At 34.6% G+C, this 19223-nt stretch overlaps 1 protein-coding gene across 5 annotated transcripts in view; it reads right to left on the reverse strand.

Moving 5' to 3' along the window:
• LOC123541031 (tudor domain-containing protein 7B-like) overlaps nt 1-19223 on the reverse strand; it is a 68275-nt gene that overhangs the window by 32560 nt on the left and 16492 nt on the right. Inside the window, exons 10-16 of one of the 5 annotated variants that reach the window (XM_053526408.1) lie at nt 18440-18475; nt 17188-17226; nt 11403-11473; nt 10007-10140; nt 9051-9105; nt 6953-7126; nt 1498-1647 (exon numbers count right to left, since the gene is read on the reverse strand). In XM_053526408.1, the coding sequence (XP_053382383.1) occupies nt 1498-1647; nt 6953-7126; nt 9051-9105; nt 10007-10140; nt 11403-11473; nt 17188-17226; nt 18440-18475 (659 nt within the window). The remainder of the gene's footprint in view (nt 1-1497; nt 1648-6952; nt 7127-9050; nt 9106-10006; nt 10141-11402; nt 11474-17187; nt 17227-18439; nt 18476-19223) is intronic. The other 4 variants (XM_045326379.2, XM_045326381.2, XM_045326380.2 and 1 more) reach the window with 4 other exon arrangements.

Here is a 19223-nt window from a genome sequence, read left to right on the forward strand (position 1 = left end):
TTTTCTAAGTCTAAAAGGGGGCAAAATTTGCTCAAAATACATGTCAGAGTTATGGGTCTTGACCCAGTGAGGTTGGTTATTGATCTAGAAAAAAAAAAATAAGTTTCAAATCTATATGCCTTTTAGAAATAGCTGTATGTACTTGCACGCAAAACTTTAACCAGAATTTGCTAAGTCCAAAAGGGGGCATAATTTGGCCAAAATGAAGGTCAGAGTTATGGGACTTGCTGCTATCAACTAGTTTTATAACCCCGAAGACACAGGTGAAGTTTCAAATCAATATCTGCATTAGTTTTGGAGATAGTAACTTGCATGTAAAACTTTAACCAAAATTTTCTAAGTCTAAAAGGGGGCAAAATTTGCTCAAAATACATGTCAGAGTTATGGGTCTTGACCCAGTGAGGTTGGTAATTGATCTAGAAAAAAAAAAATAAGTTTCAAATCTATATGCCTTTTAGAAATAGCTGTATGTACTTGCACGCAAAACTTTAACCAGAATTTGCTAAGTCCAAAAGGGGGCATAATTTGGCCAAAATGAAGGTCAGAGTTATGGGACTTGCTGCTATCAACTAGTTTTATAACCCCGAAGACACAGGTGAAGTTTCAAATCAATATCTGCATTAGTTTTGGAGATAGTAACTTGCATGTAAAACTTTAACCAAAATTTTCTAAGTCCAAAAGAGGGCATAATTTGCTCAAAATACATGTCAGAGTTATGGGACTTGACCCAGAGAGGTTGGTAATTGACCTAGAAAAAGAAAAAATAAGTTTCAAAGCTATATGCCTTTAATTGATGGCTGTATGTACTTGCATGCAAAAACTTAACCAAGGTGTGACGCCGACGCCGACGCCAGGGTGAGTAGAATAGCTAGACTATTCTTTGAATAGTCGAGCTAAAAACAATGTCCCATAACTGTGCAGAACATTTTTCTAAAAGAACCTAACATGCACCATACACAACTACTGTTGTTACTGATCACTTGTGTGAAATTTCATTAAACTGTGTCAAGGGGATGAGGAGCGTTGGTGCACACAAGATTGTGTCTATGTATATAGTATAGTAACAAAGAACAAAGTCCCATAACTCTGCAATTTTTTTTCTGAAAGAACCTAACGTGCATCATGCACTACTACTGTTGTTACTGAACACTTTTGTGAAGTTTCATTAAATTGTGTCACGGGGATGAGGAGAGTTGGTGCGTTCAAGATTGCATATGCAGACTGCATGTATATAGTTAATAACAAAAAACAAAGTCCCATAACTCTGCAAAAAAAAAAATTGTTTGTTGTGTCTACAAGGGAGGGGGGTACAATAATGCAATAATGTCAGTAAAGAATTCATTGTCTACTTTACATACCTGACAATAAGTTTGTGGAATGTCAGTAAAGAATTTATCCTCTACTTATATAACAGACAATAGTTCGTGAAATGTCCATAAAGAATTGAATTCACTGTCTATTTTGTATCTGACAATAAGTTTAATGTCTACTTTATACCTGACAATGAGTCTGTAAACTTTCAGCAATGTTGTCTATATCACTGTCTTCTCTTTGTACACAGAAATAGCCTGGTGTATGAATATACGCCATGTAAACTGTCACTGGATCATTGCTTGTGATCTGCTGATCTTTTGGAATTTCTAACGTCTGGAAAAGAACATTGAAAATAACCATTTGTACTTTAATTGCTACAACTGTATTTCATATCCAAACAAGAGCACCGCCTTGCGGGTGCTGACGCTCATCTGATTTTTTTTGTGTAATAGAAATATTGTCCTACCCATGATTTTCTAAGTCTAAAAAGGGCCATCATTCTTGCAAAAAGCAGGATAGAGTTATGTTTCTTGATGTACAGTGTCCACTTATGATGGTGAAAAACTGTTGCAAGTTTTAAAGCAATAGCTTTGACAGTTTATGAGAAAAGTTGACTTAAACATAATACTCAACCAAGAAAATGATTTTCTAAGTCCAAAAGGGGCAATAATTATTGCAAAAAGCAGGATGGGGTTATGTTGCTTGCTGTACAGGGTCAGCTTATGATGGTGAACAAGTGTTGCAAGTTTCAAAGCAATAGCTTTGATAGTTTAAGAGAAAAGTTGACCTAAACATAAAACTTAACCAAGAAATCTGATATTTTCTAAGTCCAAAAGGGGCCATAAATCTTGCAAAAAGCAGGACGGAGTTATGTTTCTTGCTATACAGGGTCAACTTATGATGGTGAACAAGTGTTGCAAGTTTTAAAGCAATAGCTTTGATAGTTTAGGATAAAGCTGACCTAAACATAAAACTTAACCAAGAAAACTGATTTTCTAAGTCCAAAAGGGGCAATAAATCTTGCAAAAAGCAAGATGGAGTTATGTTTCTTGATGTACAGGGTCTGCTTATGATGGTGAACAAGTATTCCAAGTTTCAAAGCAATAGCTTTGATAGTTTAGGAGAAAAGTTGACCTAAACATAAAACTTAACCAAGAAATCTGATATTTTCTAAGTACAAAAGGGGCCATAAATCTTGCAAAAAGCAAGATGGAGTTATGTTTCTTGCTATACAGGGTCAGCTTATGATGGTGAACAAGTATTCCAAGTTTCAAAGCAATAGCTTTGATAGTTTAGGAGAAAAGCTGACCTAAACATAAAACTTAACCAGGCAATGCCGACGCAGACGCCGACAACCGCTCAAGTGATGACAATAACTCATCATTTTTTTTCAAAAAATCAGATGAGCTAATAAAAACTAATCAGGTAAATACTTATTTTTTCATCTCTTCTTTTCAAATTGTTTTATTTGATTCAGTGTTGGAAACGTTTGAAGGTTTATGTATCAATAGAACAACCTAAACTAATATGCTACTAACTGTAGTTGTTGGGTAAACAACCGATATAAAGACCCACCACAAAGTAGTGACCTCCCTTATGAACTTCGTGAAAATCACTTGGTAAAATGATATAAAACAGCTATACTATATGATGACAGGTGGACAATATACTAGACCCTTGCTGAATTAATGTGTTTTCACAATTTCATGTACAAACTTATTCAGTCAATCTCTTTCCAGTATAGGTTAATAACTAAGATTCTTACCCTGCAGAAACAAAGTTTGATCTGGAAACTGTGCATAATGCTACATATGAGCCGCGCAATGGGAAAACCAACATAGTGGCTTTGCGACCAGCATGGATCCAGACCAGCCTGCGCATCCGCGCAGTCTGGTCAGGATCCTTGCTGTTCGCTAACAGTTTCTCTAATAACAATAGGCTTTGAAAGCGAACAGCATGGATCCTGACCAGACTGCGCGGATGCGCAGGCTGGTCTGGATCCATGCTGGTCGCAAAGCCATTATGTTGGTTTTCTCATGGCATGGCTCATATATTCAATACTGCTTATGGAATGTCGGTGGTTCTATCAAGGTGCCCGCTTGTGAAGAAAGAATGCACGGAGGTATACCGGTAATCACTTAAAATATCTGACCCCTATAATGATGATGACATTTGAGCTAATGGTTTCAGACTTCCTGAGTTATGTGGATTACCATTCAAAAGGAATACAGAAGTTTTGACCAGACAAGAAAAAGTGACCTTAAATATTTGACCATTCAATGCGAGCTCAACCTTTAGGTGAGCGACCTAGGACGTTTTGGTCCTTTTGTTCAATCTTTTAATACATGGATGGATAAACTGGCATATACATTCACAATTAGAATACTACATGGCTAATACAAGACCCAGACCTCAAGTGATCTGGTTTAATTGTAGGGCTACATACTTTCTAAACATACTAAATAGTAGAACCATGAACACCCTGTATCACTCACCTGAGTAAACCAGGTATCTTAGTTTGAAATAGATACCAAGATAAACACTCTAACAAGGTTCTATAGAGATCAAATACGAAATCTGACCATTTTTCGAAGATTTCAAACAGTTTTCTCAAGTTTTGACCCACGGTGCCAAAGCTGACATAACAATCTATTAGGACATACATTCCTAGCAGGTTTCATGAAGATCAGGCAGAAATTGTGACCCCTGGAATGTTAACAAGGATTTTCTATGACCTAGTGTCTTAGTTTTCTATGTTCAGATGATTTAGTTTCAATCTTGATCTAGCTTTCATAAGACATTTTGACCAAGTACCATGTAAATCAGGCAGAAAATGTGTCCTCAACAGCATTAAGTATGTTTTCCTAAAATTTGATTTGGTGACCTGTTTTTTTTTATCCAATGTTATCCAGTTTCAAACTTAACCTAGATTTCATCAAAACAAATACTCCGAACAGGGTCATTTAAATCAGGTTAAAAATAGGGCACCTAGAGTGTCAACACAGTTTTTCTATCATTTGACCCAGTGACCTAGTTTTTTAAACCCAGATGATCAAATTTCAAAACTGAACCAGATTTCACATAAATAATCATTCTTGCCAAGTTTCATGTAGATCAGGTAGAAAAAAAATGACCTAATTGTGCTAACAAGGTTTATCTATGGTTTGACCTAGTGACCTGCTTTTTGACTCCAAATAACCAGGTTTCAAATGGTTTCTAAATGGACAAATCTTGACACCTCTAGTGTTTCAACAGTAATACTATTGAGGACCTTATGCTCAGGTGCTTTACCAAGTTAACATACAGGCCAGTTTGTGTACTGAAAAAATTTCTTAACTAAATTACATGCAAAATCCAACAGTTTTAACAAATTAACATAAAGCTGAGCCCATTAGCAAAGAAAGATAAACACTTGATTTCACCTAGAATGTAATGAAATCTATAGGGTGCCACCTGTGGTCACCCTATATTGCTCCATTTTTATTCCTTACCTGCAATATCAATGTACATTTAGCATGGACATACTTTTATCCACTGAAATTTTTAATGATCCCTTGCTTTGCAAAACTTGTAAATTGTAACAAGAGCACCGCCTTGCGGGTGCTGACGCTCATCTGATTTTTTTTGTGTAATAGAAATATTGTCCTACCCATGATTTTCTAAGTCTAAAAAGGGCCATCATTCTTGCAAAAAGCAGGATAGAGTTATGTTTCTTGATGTACAGTGTCCACTTATGATGGTGAAAAACTGTTGCAAGTTTTAAAGCAATAGCTTTGATAGTTTATGAGAAAAGTTGACTTAAACATAATACTCAACCAAGAAAATGATTTTCTAAGTCCAAAAGGGGCAATAAGTATTGCAAAAAGCAGGATGGAGTTATGTTGCTTGCTGTACAGGGTCAGCTTATGATGGTGAACAAGTGTTGCAAGTTTCAAAGCAATAGCTTTGATAGTTTAAGAGAAAAAGTTGACCTAAACATAAAACTTAACCAAGAAATCTGATATTTTCTAAGTCCAAAAGGGGCCATAAATCTTGCAAAAAGCAGGACGGAGTTATGTTTCTTGCTATACAGGGTCAACTTATGATGGTGAACAAGTGTTGCAAGTTTAAAGCAATAGCTTTGATAGTTTAGGATAAAAGCTGACCTAAACATAAAACTTAACCAAGAAAAACTGATTTTCTAAGTCCAAAAGGGGCAATAAATCTTGCAAAAAGCAAGATGGAGTTATGTTTCTTGATGTACAGGGTCAGCTTATGATGGTGAACAAGTATTCCAAGTTTCAAAGCAATAGCTTTGATAGTTTAGGAGAAAAGTTGACCTAAACATAAAACTTAACCAAGAAATCTGATATTTTCTAAGTACAAAAGGGGCCATAAATCTTGCAAAAAGCAAGATGGAGTTATGTTTCTTGCTATACAGGGTCAGCTTATGATGGTGAACAAGTATTCCAAGTTTCAAAGCAATAGCTTTGATAGTTTAGGAGAAAAGCTGACCTAAACATAAAACTTAACCAGGCAACGCCGACGCAGACGCCGACGCCGACGCCGACAACCGCTCAAGTGATGACAATAACTCATCATTTTTTTTCAAAAAATCAGATGAGCTAAAAATGCTAAGAAGTTAAAATAACTATTTTGCATACCTAGAATTGTCACCGATTCTTTCTAGCAGAAAAAAACACAGATATTAAGTCAACTGACCAGTTGTTCAGAACTTTTGTTAAATTTGATAAATTGTTATCTACTAGTAAATGATCCTTAAATCTTAAGTATGTTGTTAGCTAAATGGAAATATTTAACATAAAATTAATGAGGCAGTTAACAAAAAGCAACAATTCTTTCGACAACTTAGATTCCCTTGTGCATACAGCTGTCATTCGCTAGTACCAGTATATACTTAAATATGACTTGTTTGTCAATAGTCTAAACTATTGCCCAAGGCACAAAGTTTTGACTATTGACCGGCAAGCCATCTGGTAAGAACTTTTTCCCATGACATCAGATATTAATTTTCACAGTTTTATTTTTAAATTTTTGACTTCTTAGCCCATAAAACATGTATTTAAAATAAACCATTCAAGGACATGTGGCACTAACTATGGACCCATGATTTCTATATAAAGAGTCATGTAATAAGAAACTTCTAACGGCTTATTTTCTATGGCACCAACACAATTAAGTATACAAGCAAATAAACCGCTGTTTGCAACTCTGTGCTCCAGATTGTATGTTTTACCCTAGCAGTAATTATTTAAAGTTTTGTTAGCAAGCAGATGAATTGGAAAATATGGAAAAGTTGCAGGCAAATAAGATAAATGAATGAATAAGAATCCTTACAAGATTTCTAACTAAAAGAGAGCAGACTGAAAAAGGATTATTTACAATTTATATCCGTTTCCAAAATCTCAAATCAGAAACTAAAATTACATAAATTATGTTAAGTGTTTCATGTAAATTTCTACGTTCTGGATTAACTTGTACTCAAAAATCATAAATCATGTAATAATATACTTTGGTATTATTAGTGCAAAATTCACATACACGCCACCTACCTGGAGCACTGTCAAACATAACTCAAATGAAATAAGCTCATGCCAAATAAATGAAATCAAAATTGTAACAGCTCTATCAAATATACCTTTAAAACTGACAGCTGTTTATCTTTAGTTTCAACATAGAGACCATACAAATCTTTTACTTCTTGTTTACATGGAGATTCTACAGCTGATTTATCTATACTGTTCCGTTTTACAGCAGTTACAGTTGAGTTCTGAGGACTGTTCTGTTTATGTGGAGTTTTATCTCCGTTTGCCTTGAGTAAAATGCAAAATTAAATGTCATTGTAAGGATGCATTATAAAAGTGGTTTAGTTTTCAATGAAATTAATAACTTTACGTTAATTACAGTCCAATCTCATTATCCATGTCATGTCCAGTACCAGTTCACTAATGTTTATAAGTTAAAGTAGAAAATATTCACTCAAAAAATATTTGCCTCATCAGATTATTTCGAGTGAACAAAAAACAGAACATTCCAATCCATTCCATACTACAAACGTATAAGAAATGAAACAATTTTTTTCGGTGTTCATGCGAAATGAATGACAGAATAGGATTGGCAAATTAAACTAGCAATTCATGTTTAATTTGCCCATCCTATTCTGCCATTCATTTCGCATGAACACCGAAAAAAATTGTTTCATTTCTTATATTTACATTATATTTCCTTTCTATTTCTAAACAAGATGATATTATCAAAGGCCTGAATGGCCTGAGTCGGCTAATGATTGATGTACTGACAGTATAGTCTACCAGTTTCAGTTTGTTTTTAGTTTTTTTTCTTAAAATTTCATAACACAGCTCGATATTTACCCAAAATATTATATCCGGATACGATTACACTTTTCTCCAGTTTGAACAATATATATTTTACAAACTGTGATGATACGAAGACGTTTAGCAGCAATTGGCAGTATCTGACATTGAAGTTTACGGTTAAATTACCTCTTATTTAAATCTTTTCATAAAAAAAGTTGTTTCATTTCGCCAAACATAGACGATCTACTTTCGATTTCAAAAACTACAAGAAAATACAATTTAATGTTTCGCCGATTTGTTTATTTCTCGAAAAATAAGAATTAAAATTATTTTTAATATCTGTAGTAACTAAACAAACCAGTAAGAGCTTCTTCTGCTGATAATTTATTCGTTTACTGACTGCAAAATTCATGTGTGTGTGTAGAAACCCACGCAAAGTTTATAGAAATCATACGATGCGTGTATACGTTCAATGTGGGAGAATTAAGGCTGATCGGGATCGGCTATGTTACCTAACGCATCCAGATGATTCAGATTTTGTTTTTAAAAAAGCACTGTGTGCATTTCTGTAATTTTATATACGTTTAGAAATTATTAGACATGCGTATTTGCATTATTTCTATACGTAATTTACGCTAATACGCATCTTATCTGGAGCCCTGTGGAACTATTTTTTGTCTTTCGCTGGATGTCACGCAAGCTTTGTAAGCCTGCGCAATTCATAAAATGCACATTTATGCTTAATGAGTTACATTCGAGTATTGCACAATTACAAGTCATAAATATGACAGATTACATCGTATATTGGTAATAGCAAAGGGAATTCACGCAACTTAATTTCATTCTTGCAGTGAACTGTTTGAAGTTTGAGAAATCTAATGGAACTACATCGCTTCACTGTGTTATTTGGTCCATTTAGACTTAGAGAATCGCTGGATAGCAAGGACTCGTCAAAACGATTACATCGTTTAGCCGACTCAATAGATTGCACATATTTTGTGGCATTCAACATTAAAATCAGCTTCCCGGCCATTCTGTTCATCACACAGAATAACTAAATAATTGTGACGTCATCTAAGGAACGTTCTCCCTGACTATATGTGGAGGTCGTCAAAACAGTGGTCAGTTATCACTAAGCAGCGATGACGTAAATTTCGTGCCTTTCTGTTTGCTGTTCATACAATATGAAGGTCTAATTTTCAATGGAAAAGAATAGGGCGCATGTAAATATATAGCAAATTTATGCATTGTACACAATAATGAGTTATCGTCATTTTCATGCAAAAAGTGAATAAGTCCTTAATATTTAAGTCAATGGAGTTATCCACTTTTTGCACAGAGGAGTCATTCATTTTAAAAACACATTGTCCATGTTTTAAAAAAGTTGTGTCTAGGGATATTCATTTCCTCTATACTTACCATATTTGGATCTTCAGTAACTGGATAAACTAGCTCTCTATCTGTACTTGGCACACTGAAAAAAATTCAATAAAACTCTTCATATGGTGCTTAAAGACTCACTGACCTGTGTATTACCTTGCTATTGTAGAAACAGTGTACTGAGTTAAAACGCATGCATACCAAAATTTCTCTTCAATTGTGCTTACATTAGTCTTGGTGAATGTAACTATATTACAAGTGACTGAAAAAGGTATTTATATGGAATTTTGTTTCAGCATAACTAACTTCGCACGTGATGTGTTTTTAAACCATTTAATTTTGTAGGCACTAAATGTAATGATCATGGTCATTCATGGTGAAATACAATTTTTATTATCAATTTCAAGCCTAGAATATCAATTTATATTCATTTGTTGGTATTTAAAGGTCCATTACTAAGGGAAAGTGAGTTGGCAATTTTTTTCATAGACAGTGCATAGACTTCTGCAAGACACTAAATAATGAAGACTGGCAGGTCAAAATTTACAGAAGGTCTATGGAACTCAAAGAAATGTATGTGTATTATGTTGAAATTTCAATGAATCGACAGAATGACCCCCCAGGTCTTTTTAACTTTCTTCATACTTCATAGAAAAATAATTGTTCATGTGCTGCGATTTATTTCGAATTTCTACATACCAACTTTCATTTTCCAATAAAATGAAATAGTTTCTGTGCTTTTTAAAAGAAATTAAAATGTTCACTTTCCTTAGTATTGGACCTTTGATATTGTCTGTTGAAGCAACTACGAGATACACAAAAATATGAAAACTGGGAAGCATGTACAAATCCCGTTCAGACCATATTTTGACAAATGTCTCAAACATTCCTTCATTTTGCAAGATTACCACTTTTTCATAATATAACATTTCATTCAGTTCATAAAAGGTTGTAAGCTTTTAGCTGATATTAAATTAACAATTTTTAAATCTTACGGTTCGACTTTTGCGATGTCACTCCATGATTTTATAAGCTTCATGAGTTCGGCCGGTGGCTCCTCCTTGAACCGCTCTTTATATTCATGTGGTATCCTAGTTCCCCATAACCCATTCTTCTTGTTCTCTAAAATCTGTAATCAAACAATTTCTATCTAACAATAACTGACTTTCAGACAGCTGACTATATAAGACTCTGGTACATTTAACTAGTCTTGTATCAGAAATTATACTGTAACATATTATACCATACATACAACATCATACATTATGCCATGTTTATAGGCAGTAACCCTTTTTGCATTGAACACTTTTCTCACAGTTAGCAATATTATTGAAGAAAATACTGATTAAAAACAAATCCCTGTTCTTCTTTCTTCTTGGGTTAAGTTCAGAGTTTTACGCTGTTTTTCAAAACATTTTCAGTTGTGTAACTGTATGCAGTTAACCTATGCAGTGTTACTGTACCAGTAAAAACCTATTCATCACTTATATCTGCTAACTTATATCGAACCTACTACCCTGTGGTCCGTAGATCTGTCTTCTCCCTATTGAGCTAAGTGAGTGGGCAATCACCTTTCTATCATTAACAGAGAAGATTCTCAATACAAATCTGAAACCACTTTGTAAGAGAGAGGCCAATTTTACCCTCATCTTCACCTTAAATATCATTTCTCAGTTAAATATCAAGGTCAAATCATGTCAAAACTAGAGGTACTTTTGAGAAAAAAGCATGTTTCCCACAACTGCCTAATCATCTGAATAGTAAGTCTGTCTTTGTGTTTGTGGACTATTGGTATTCAAATGTTCGAGTAACTGGTCCACAATGCTGTATCAGTAGTGTTGGAGTAACCGAAATGCTGCACGTTCTACAATGCTGTATCGGTAGTGGAGTAACCGGTAAACAATGCTGCACCTGTAGTTGTTTGTAATTATGTTCAAGGGCCATAATTCCAAAGTGCCTTGGCCGATTTGGCTAGTTATCGAACTTGGCCAAGGTCTTATGGTCAAACACATTTTGTTCAAGTTTGGTGAAGATCAGTATTCGACTTAAAGAGTGCGCACAAGCTTTGTGACAGACAGAGACAAACAGGAGTAAATCAATTTGTCTACAAGACCACTGTGTGGTGGGAGACATAAATACATTTAGGATATAGGAAAAGCATAAATAGGCCTGATCTGTGACTGCCCTAAGTATAGAGCTGCTAGCCCCTGAAAGATGTTTGCTGCAAATACAATAGTTTGGCTTTATTATATTATCATAGCAACAGAATTTTCCTTGTAAATAATGAAAACCATTTTCCTTTATAACCATAATTTACATAGTCATTGTCATTGACAACAACAGTAAAAGGGAAAAAATTAAACTTGAAATTTTAAGTATAAAAGAACTTACTTCCTTTACTCTCGATTTCACTTTTGCAAGCTGTTCCCGTGGTAATGAAGAACCAACTGTCTCTTCCCTGGCTGAAAATTTAAAGCTACAAGTTTAAGAAGGGTGCTGATATATAACGCAGCAATGTCAAGATAACTAATACTGAACCAAAATGAAGAAAATAAAATGGCTAAATGTTAATGTAAAAAGTGCAGTCAGTAAAACAATCAGACTTTAGATTGGGTATTTTTGGGATCAATTTTATTTTGTGAATATTTTGCATTTCTCAAAATTCATTACTTATGGCTGATGTTTCAAGACATTCCTGCTCATTTTATATTAAAGTCATAATGTTTGTGAATATTAATGAGATAACAACGCGAAAGTACCCATTCTAAGGTTATGATTATAAAAAGAGGGAAAACAACATACCTTCATGCAAACTTACACAAGTGAGAACACTAAATGAACGAATAAGTTTTGTTAAATGACATTTTTCAGAATGATTTAATGCAAATTTTATGTACAAAAGTTTAAGTTTAAAGAATTTTTTTTACAAGTAACTGCTTCAACATATGGAACAGGGTCACATTTTCTATCTATACATGAAACAGGGGTTCATTTCCTATTAACAAATGAAACAGCGCAAAATTTCCATCCATACATGAAATATGGGTATACATGATTGTACTTTCTGTACACCCATGAAACAGGCGCTTATTTTCTATCTACACGTGAAATTTGGGGTATACTTTCTATCCACACATGAAACTGGGTCATGCTTTCTATCCACACATGAAACAGAGGCATACTTTCTATCCACGTATGTAACTGAGTCATGTTTTCTATCCACACATGAAACTATGGTACATTTTCTATTCACATAAGAAACAAGGGCACAATTTCTATACACACAAGAAACAAGGACAGATCTTCTATCTACACCTAAAACTGGGGCACACTTTCTACTCACACAGGAAACAGGAAAGCATTTTCTATCCACACAACACAATGTCCATATTTTCTATCCAAACATGAAATGGGCACACTTTCTATCCACACACAAAAAACCGAGGCACATTTTCTATCATCAACTGAAGCTATCATTTTGCAAATACTTTGCAAGTAAGGACAGATTTTAATATGTCAGGTAGTCCTAATCATAAATATGAAATTATGATACTCTTCCTCCTAAAAAGAACAAAAAAAAAATTTCATATTTAACTGTTACGGAGCATTACCAAAGCCAATATTCTGTGAAAATATCAAATTCCACGGTTTCTGTCAAACAGAATATTGAGTAAGAATATGAATTTGTTGCTTTCAATTTTACAGATAGAATAAATTTAATAGAAATTTTCTCTCTTCAGTGGGATTTAATTCTGTGAAAAGAAGCAAGACAGATCATGAGGACCACAAAGCTCACACAAATAATAATGATTTAATGGTAGTTATGAAAATCAAAGATCTTGTCAAAAACAAATTTCTGTATTTTCAGAATAAACAATTATTAAAATTGATCACATAATAACAATATCAACTTTCTACTTTTTTTTCCATTCATCATACCCATGAGTCAGTGCCGTGCCTAGATCAAGATATGATTTATTCTCATACTTCAGTACAGGTATTTCACTTTCACAAAATTTTGTTAGTGTTTACAGGTTAAAGTTTTCAAATAAAATCAAGAGCTGTCACTATTGGTGACAAATGCCCCAGAAGCATACCCAAGAATGCTACAGCTGTATGCATATAAAAATCACACATCATTTTGTGACCTTGACTTTGACCTAAGAGGCCCGGGTCATAAGCCCGACACACATTTTCAATATGGTTAACATTTGTTTCAAATTATTTCAAATCCCCTGATAAATGGCAGAGTTATGAACCAGCCAAGAAACAGACCATGTTAACCTTTTATCTCTAAGTGTGACCTTGACCTTTGAGCTAGGGGTCTGGATCTTGCGCATGACAAGTCGTCTAATTATGAGGAACATTTATGGTAAGTAATTTCAAAATCCCTTGATGAATGGCAGAGTTATGGAGGGGAATGGTGGTCTAGTGGATAAGGTGTCGGCCACTCAATCCAGGGGTCATGGGTTTGAGCCCCATTGGAGTCACGACCATGACTTCTCATATGACACCAGTACTGGTTTTTCCAGGAAGCAGACTCGAGAGTGGTTACAATAAGCTTAAAGCTTTCATCACAATCGAACTTAAACAAATTAGTATAAACTAACATTTGATTTCTAAGTGTGACCTTGACCTGGGACCTAGGGGTCTGGATCTTGCGCATGACATACTGCCTCATTTTGGTAAACATTTATGCCAAGTTATTTAAAAATCCCTTCATGGATAGCAGAGTTATGGACCGGACACGAAACAGACCATGATAACCTTTGACCTGTAAGAGTGACCTTGACTTTGGAGCTAGGGGTCCGGGTCTTGCGCATGACACGTCGACTCATTATGGTGAACATTTCTGTCAAGATGTCAAGAGAGTTTCAGCTTGGACAAGAATTGACCGGATGCACACATGCACTCACTCACACACACACACACACACACATACTCATGAACAGAGTGCAATTTTAATATGCCCACCTTCAAGGGCATAAAAAGCTCATATAGGTAAAACGCAACAAAATAACAACATAAACTTGGGAAGTTAACTGATAAAGCTCTAACATAATTTACAGAAAGTTCATGTACCTTTAAGCAGCTTTATAGCACATGTATTGTATGGAATGCGAATCAATGCCAAATAAGTGCATAGTACCTTGTATCTTCAAATTAAATGATCTAATACTACTAAAATAATATATAAACATCAAGTCTGTAACATGTGCAAATTTAAAATCATATTTTAACAGACAAAATACACAAAAGCAATCTTTTTTATACTACAACCATTGGAGCATCCCCAAGCATATAATTTTCTTGTTCTTGATTTGTCACCTCATAAAAAATGCTGTATAAAAACAAGAGGACAATGAAGGCCCTGTATCGCTCACCTGACCTATTGACCAGGTATTTCACTTTCACAAAATTTTGTTAGTGTTTACAGGTTAAAGTTTTCAAATAAAATCAAGAGCTGTCACTATTGGTGACAAATGCCCCAGAAGCGTACCCAAGAATGCTACAGCTGTATGCATATAAAAATCACACATCATTTTGTGACCTTGACTTTGACCTAAGAGGCCCGGGTCATAAGCCTGACACACATTTTCAATATGGTTAACATTTGTTTCAAATTATTTCAAATCCCCTGATAAATGGCAGAGTTATGAACCAGCCAAGAAACAGACCATGTTAACCTTTTATCTGTAAGTGTGACCTTGACCTTTGAGCTAGGGGTCTGGATCTTGCGCATGACAAGTCGTCTAATTATGAGGAACATTTATGGTAAGTAATTTCAAAATCCCTTGATGAATGGCAGAGTTATGGAGGGGAATGGTGGTCTAGTGGATAAGGTGTCGGCCACTCAATCCAGGGGTCATGGGTTTGAGCCCCATTGGAGTCATGACCATGACTTCTCATATGACACAAGTACTGGCTTTTCCAGGAAGCAGACTCGAGAGAGGTTACAATAAGCTTAAAGCTTTCATCACAATCGAGCTTAAACAAATTAGTATAAACTAACATTTGATTTCTAAGTGTGACCTTGACCTGGGACCTAGGGGTCTGGATCTTGCGCATGACATATTGCCTCATTTTGGTAAACATTTATGCCAAGTTATTTAAAAATCCCTTCATGGATAGCAGAGTTATGGACCGGACACGAAACAGACCATGATAACCTTTGACCTATAAGAGTGACCTTGACTTTGGAGCTAGTTTAGACCAAGTTTCATTAAGATATGGTCATAAATGTGGCCTCTAGAGTGTTAACAAGCTTTATATTTGATTTGACAGTCCAAGATTTTATTTAGGGTAACATTCTGACCAAATTTCATTAAGATTGGGCCAAAATTGGGACCTCTAGAGTGTTAACAGTCAAAATGTTGACGACGGACAGACGACAGATGACAAGGGACACAGGGCGATCACAAAAGCTCACCTTGAGCACTTTGTGCTCAAGGTGAGCTAACAAGAAAACAAGCTAAACAGAAGCTTCTGTTATATCTGTTATATGCAATCTATGGTATCTATATTTAGTATATTCTACAACACTTCCTAATGTTAAATAATGATACATTTAATTTTCTTTGTTTTATATCCACATATTTGTTTCACACCTATCAGATCAACACATATTTCCTACAGCTTTGTTTTCTACAGTACATATTTCAGTTAACTGGCTGCTTTTCAGGTATTTTTGGTGGTTTACTGCTGGTGATTCAGGTGTTTATTTCAGTCGCATGTTTGCACATATTTCAGGTGCACGTTTGCACATTTTTCAGGTGCATATTTACACACATTTCAGATGCATGTTTGCACACATTTCAGATGCATGTTGCACATATTTCAAGTGATTGCCTGCCTTTCAGGTATTTTTGGTGACTTACTGCTGGTGTTTTAGTTAAGTGGACATTTCAAATGCATGTTTGCACATATTTTAGGTGCATGTATAAACACATTTCAGTTGCATGTTTACACACATTTCAGTTGCATGCTTGCAAACATTTCAGGTTCATGTTTGCACATATTTCAGGTGCATGTTTACACACATTTCAGGTGCATGTTTGCACATATTTCAAGTGATTGCCTGCCTTTCAGGTATTTTTGGTGACTTACTGCTGATGTTTCAGTTAAGTGGATATTTCAGATGCATATTTGCACATATTTCAGGTAAATGGTTATATCACAGGTGACTGGCTACCAATATTCCAGCTGATGGCATATTTCAGGTTAAATGCCTATATGTTCGCCAGTAAAATCTAAAATTGTAAGCATTGTTTAAACTCACACATGTACTTACCTCATAAGCAACCTCATAACATGAAACCTGTACTTTTTTCACTAAAAACAGTTATATGAACTAGAGATGCTTCTAAGAAAAGCACATGTCTCCCACAACTGCCTGATCATCTAAATATTAAGTCAGTCTTTATATACTGTTTACTAAATCCACATGTGCATGCGCTTTCCTGATACCAAAAGGACGCCTATATTACTAGTAGTATAGGCGCCGGTTTAGGGGTAAAATTGCGCAAGAAATCTGAGTGTTTTTGGTAAATCAAGGGCCATAATTCCGAAGTTCCTAGGCCGATTTGGCCAGTTATCGAACTTGGCTGAGCACTTATTGGCAGACACATTTTGTTGAAGTTTGGTGAAGATCGGATGAGAAATGTTCGACTTAGAGTGCGGACAAGCTTTGTGACAGACAGACACACACAAACTGGAGTAAATCAATATGTCTCCCACACCACTGTGTGGTGGGAGACATAATTAATGTCTAAAATTGGAAAAGGGTACAACTTCTTGTAGAGTTATCGAACCTGTGCAATACATGTTACACCATTACAGTAAACAAGGTGTGAAGTTTCAATTCATTCCATATACCAGTTATTGAAATACCAGGTTGCATACTAAACCTTAGTTACTGATCAGAAACCAAATTGTCAACTGATTGACCTGCAAACTGACTGACATTGAACAAAATAATAAACCCCTCTTCTTCAAAGTTGGGCACAGATATTAGCAAGAAAAGCAGTTATACTGCAGTAATACTTGATTATACATAAGCAGTTTTTTTCTATATAAGAGTTGGGCATAAAGTGAGAAAATTCTACATATTATTGTGAAACAAAGCTGCAAAGTCACTACACGCACGAAACAGTGAGACTCACTATGTGTAACTTACACATTTCATCCGCCCAGTTTAACACTGGATTATAATCGCCTAAAATAAATTTGTGCTAAAAATGAATTTCAAAAAAACAAATTCAAACATGATCAAATTGTAAGTACAAATTATTTTAATAAAGTGTTAGTTTTGCAAATGATTATTTTTAAAATAAGATAAAGAATCGTTTTTTAATGAATATTAATTACATAATGTTAATGTTATGTCATGGTTAGTAACTATATTTAGCCAACATACATGAAATATAGTTCATTTACATTAAAATATTATAAGATGTGTTTATGGTCTACTAGATATTGTAATAAATGTCTAAGATACCATATAAGATATGATTTTATGTATAAATAATTAAAACCCATGCATTGTATTTAAAACTGTGAACCAAAGAGTACTATATCTTTAACATGGTGAGTTAACTTTTATCTACCAACAACAAGTTTCTAACTGTGTTACTCATAATTATGAGGGTTGTTAAAATACACAAACCTTGTTTTTAATTACTTATTCAAATATGCTTGATTCTGTTAATACACATTTCTGCTAAAATGATGTCACATTAACGTGTGTGATGTCAATGTTTTTGTTGCGACCATGAAAGAGCGCAACTATATTTTATCTGTTTTAGATTAAGGGCACATCAGAATCGAAATTATGTATAGCAAAATTGTGTTTTACCTATATTAATACACTCAAATTCAGTATTAAGTCACCAGAATAATTCACTCGGGCTATGCCCTCGTGAAATTATTCCACAAATGTATAACCACTCTCTGTGTATTAATAACGTTAAAACACGGTTTTTCTATACATTATTTCTTAAGTAATGAGAGAGTTTTTTCCTTCATTGTTAAGTTCAAGCAGAATTTGATCTGTAATACCCTGAACACCTTAAAATGGAACTTTACCACAACATAATACATGTAATTTGCACCAGCAAAATTTTATCCTCCCAACACAAATTAAGTAGTTATAGGCACCATTCACATCTAAATAAACCTTTACCCTGCTAAATTTCTAAAATGGACTGGTCTGTCATTCAATTTGGGCAGTATCATATATCATTTGAAGGGTGGGGGGCGGTATTCACTGAATATTTACTGTCTGAATAGCGAACTGTCAACAGTGCAGACCAAGATCAGACTGCAGAATGTTACAACCATAAGTCAAACTTTGTTACTTTACTTTTAAAGATCCTGCTTTTTAACAACCCTCACATTATAATAAACAGCCAGTACAATATATAACTAACCTGTTTCATTCCAGTCTATAAGCGGTAGACGATTTTCTATATGTAACAAAATGAAAGCATGTGTTAAATGGTGCAAGAATGATTTTCAATGATAAGACAGGTGTCTGAAATAACAGTAAAACCTGTATAAAATGACCACCATCTGGAGAGATAAAAACCGTATGATCCATAATTAATGTCCCTGTGGACATTTCCATTTGCAAAAGGGAGGAGGTGGATTTATTAAGATTCAATATTTTTTTTTTTTGTGTGTATTTTTTTGCTAAATATAAATAGCAAATCCAGCCTTTAATGAATGAATTGTAACAACAACAGCACTGTCACCCTGCTCGTATTCCCTTATGAATAAACATTTTTTTTTTATTTCTTAAAATACGGAGTGGATTTGAACAAAAGTAGAGGTCTTTTTGGTCTTGCATTATGAGGTGGTCTTAATGCACAGGTCTGACTGTATTATAGCCATGCATTTTGTATAAAATAAGATGCTGATCAATAGAATTTGGAGAAATAAGAAAGAAAATGAGTTTTCTTATCAAGATTATTACTTGGATATATATATTTTTTTTTGTCCAATTTTTAATGTTAACTCCGGTTGAAAAGAAGCTATTTCAATGGTATATATATATGACAGAAATTCTGCTGTAATGCGATTTTTTTTCCTGCAGTAAAACGTCTTGAAAAACATACACTATACAATTACATATACATAAAACATGAGATGCATCTCAATAAATAAACATGATTTTTGTTTTGAAGGGCCATGCACACCTCTAACTGCACATTA

The sequence above is a fragment of the Mercenaria mercenaria genome, chromosome 16 (assembly GCF_021730395.1).
Source record: "Mercenaria mercenaria strain notata chromosome 16, MADL_Memer_1, whole genome shotgun sequence".
In the NCBI taxonomy this organism is placed as follows: Eukaryota; Metazoa; Mollusca; class Bivalvia; order Venerida; family Veneridae; genus Mercenaria; species Mercenaria mercenaria.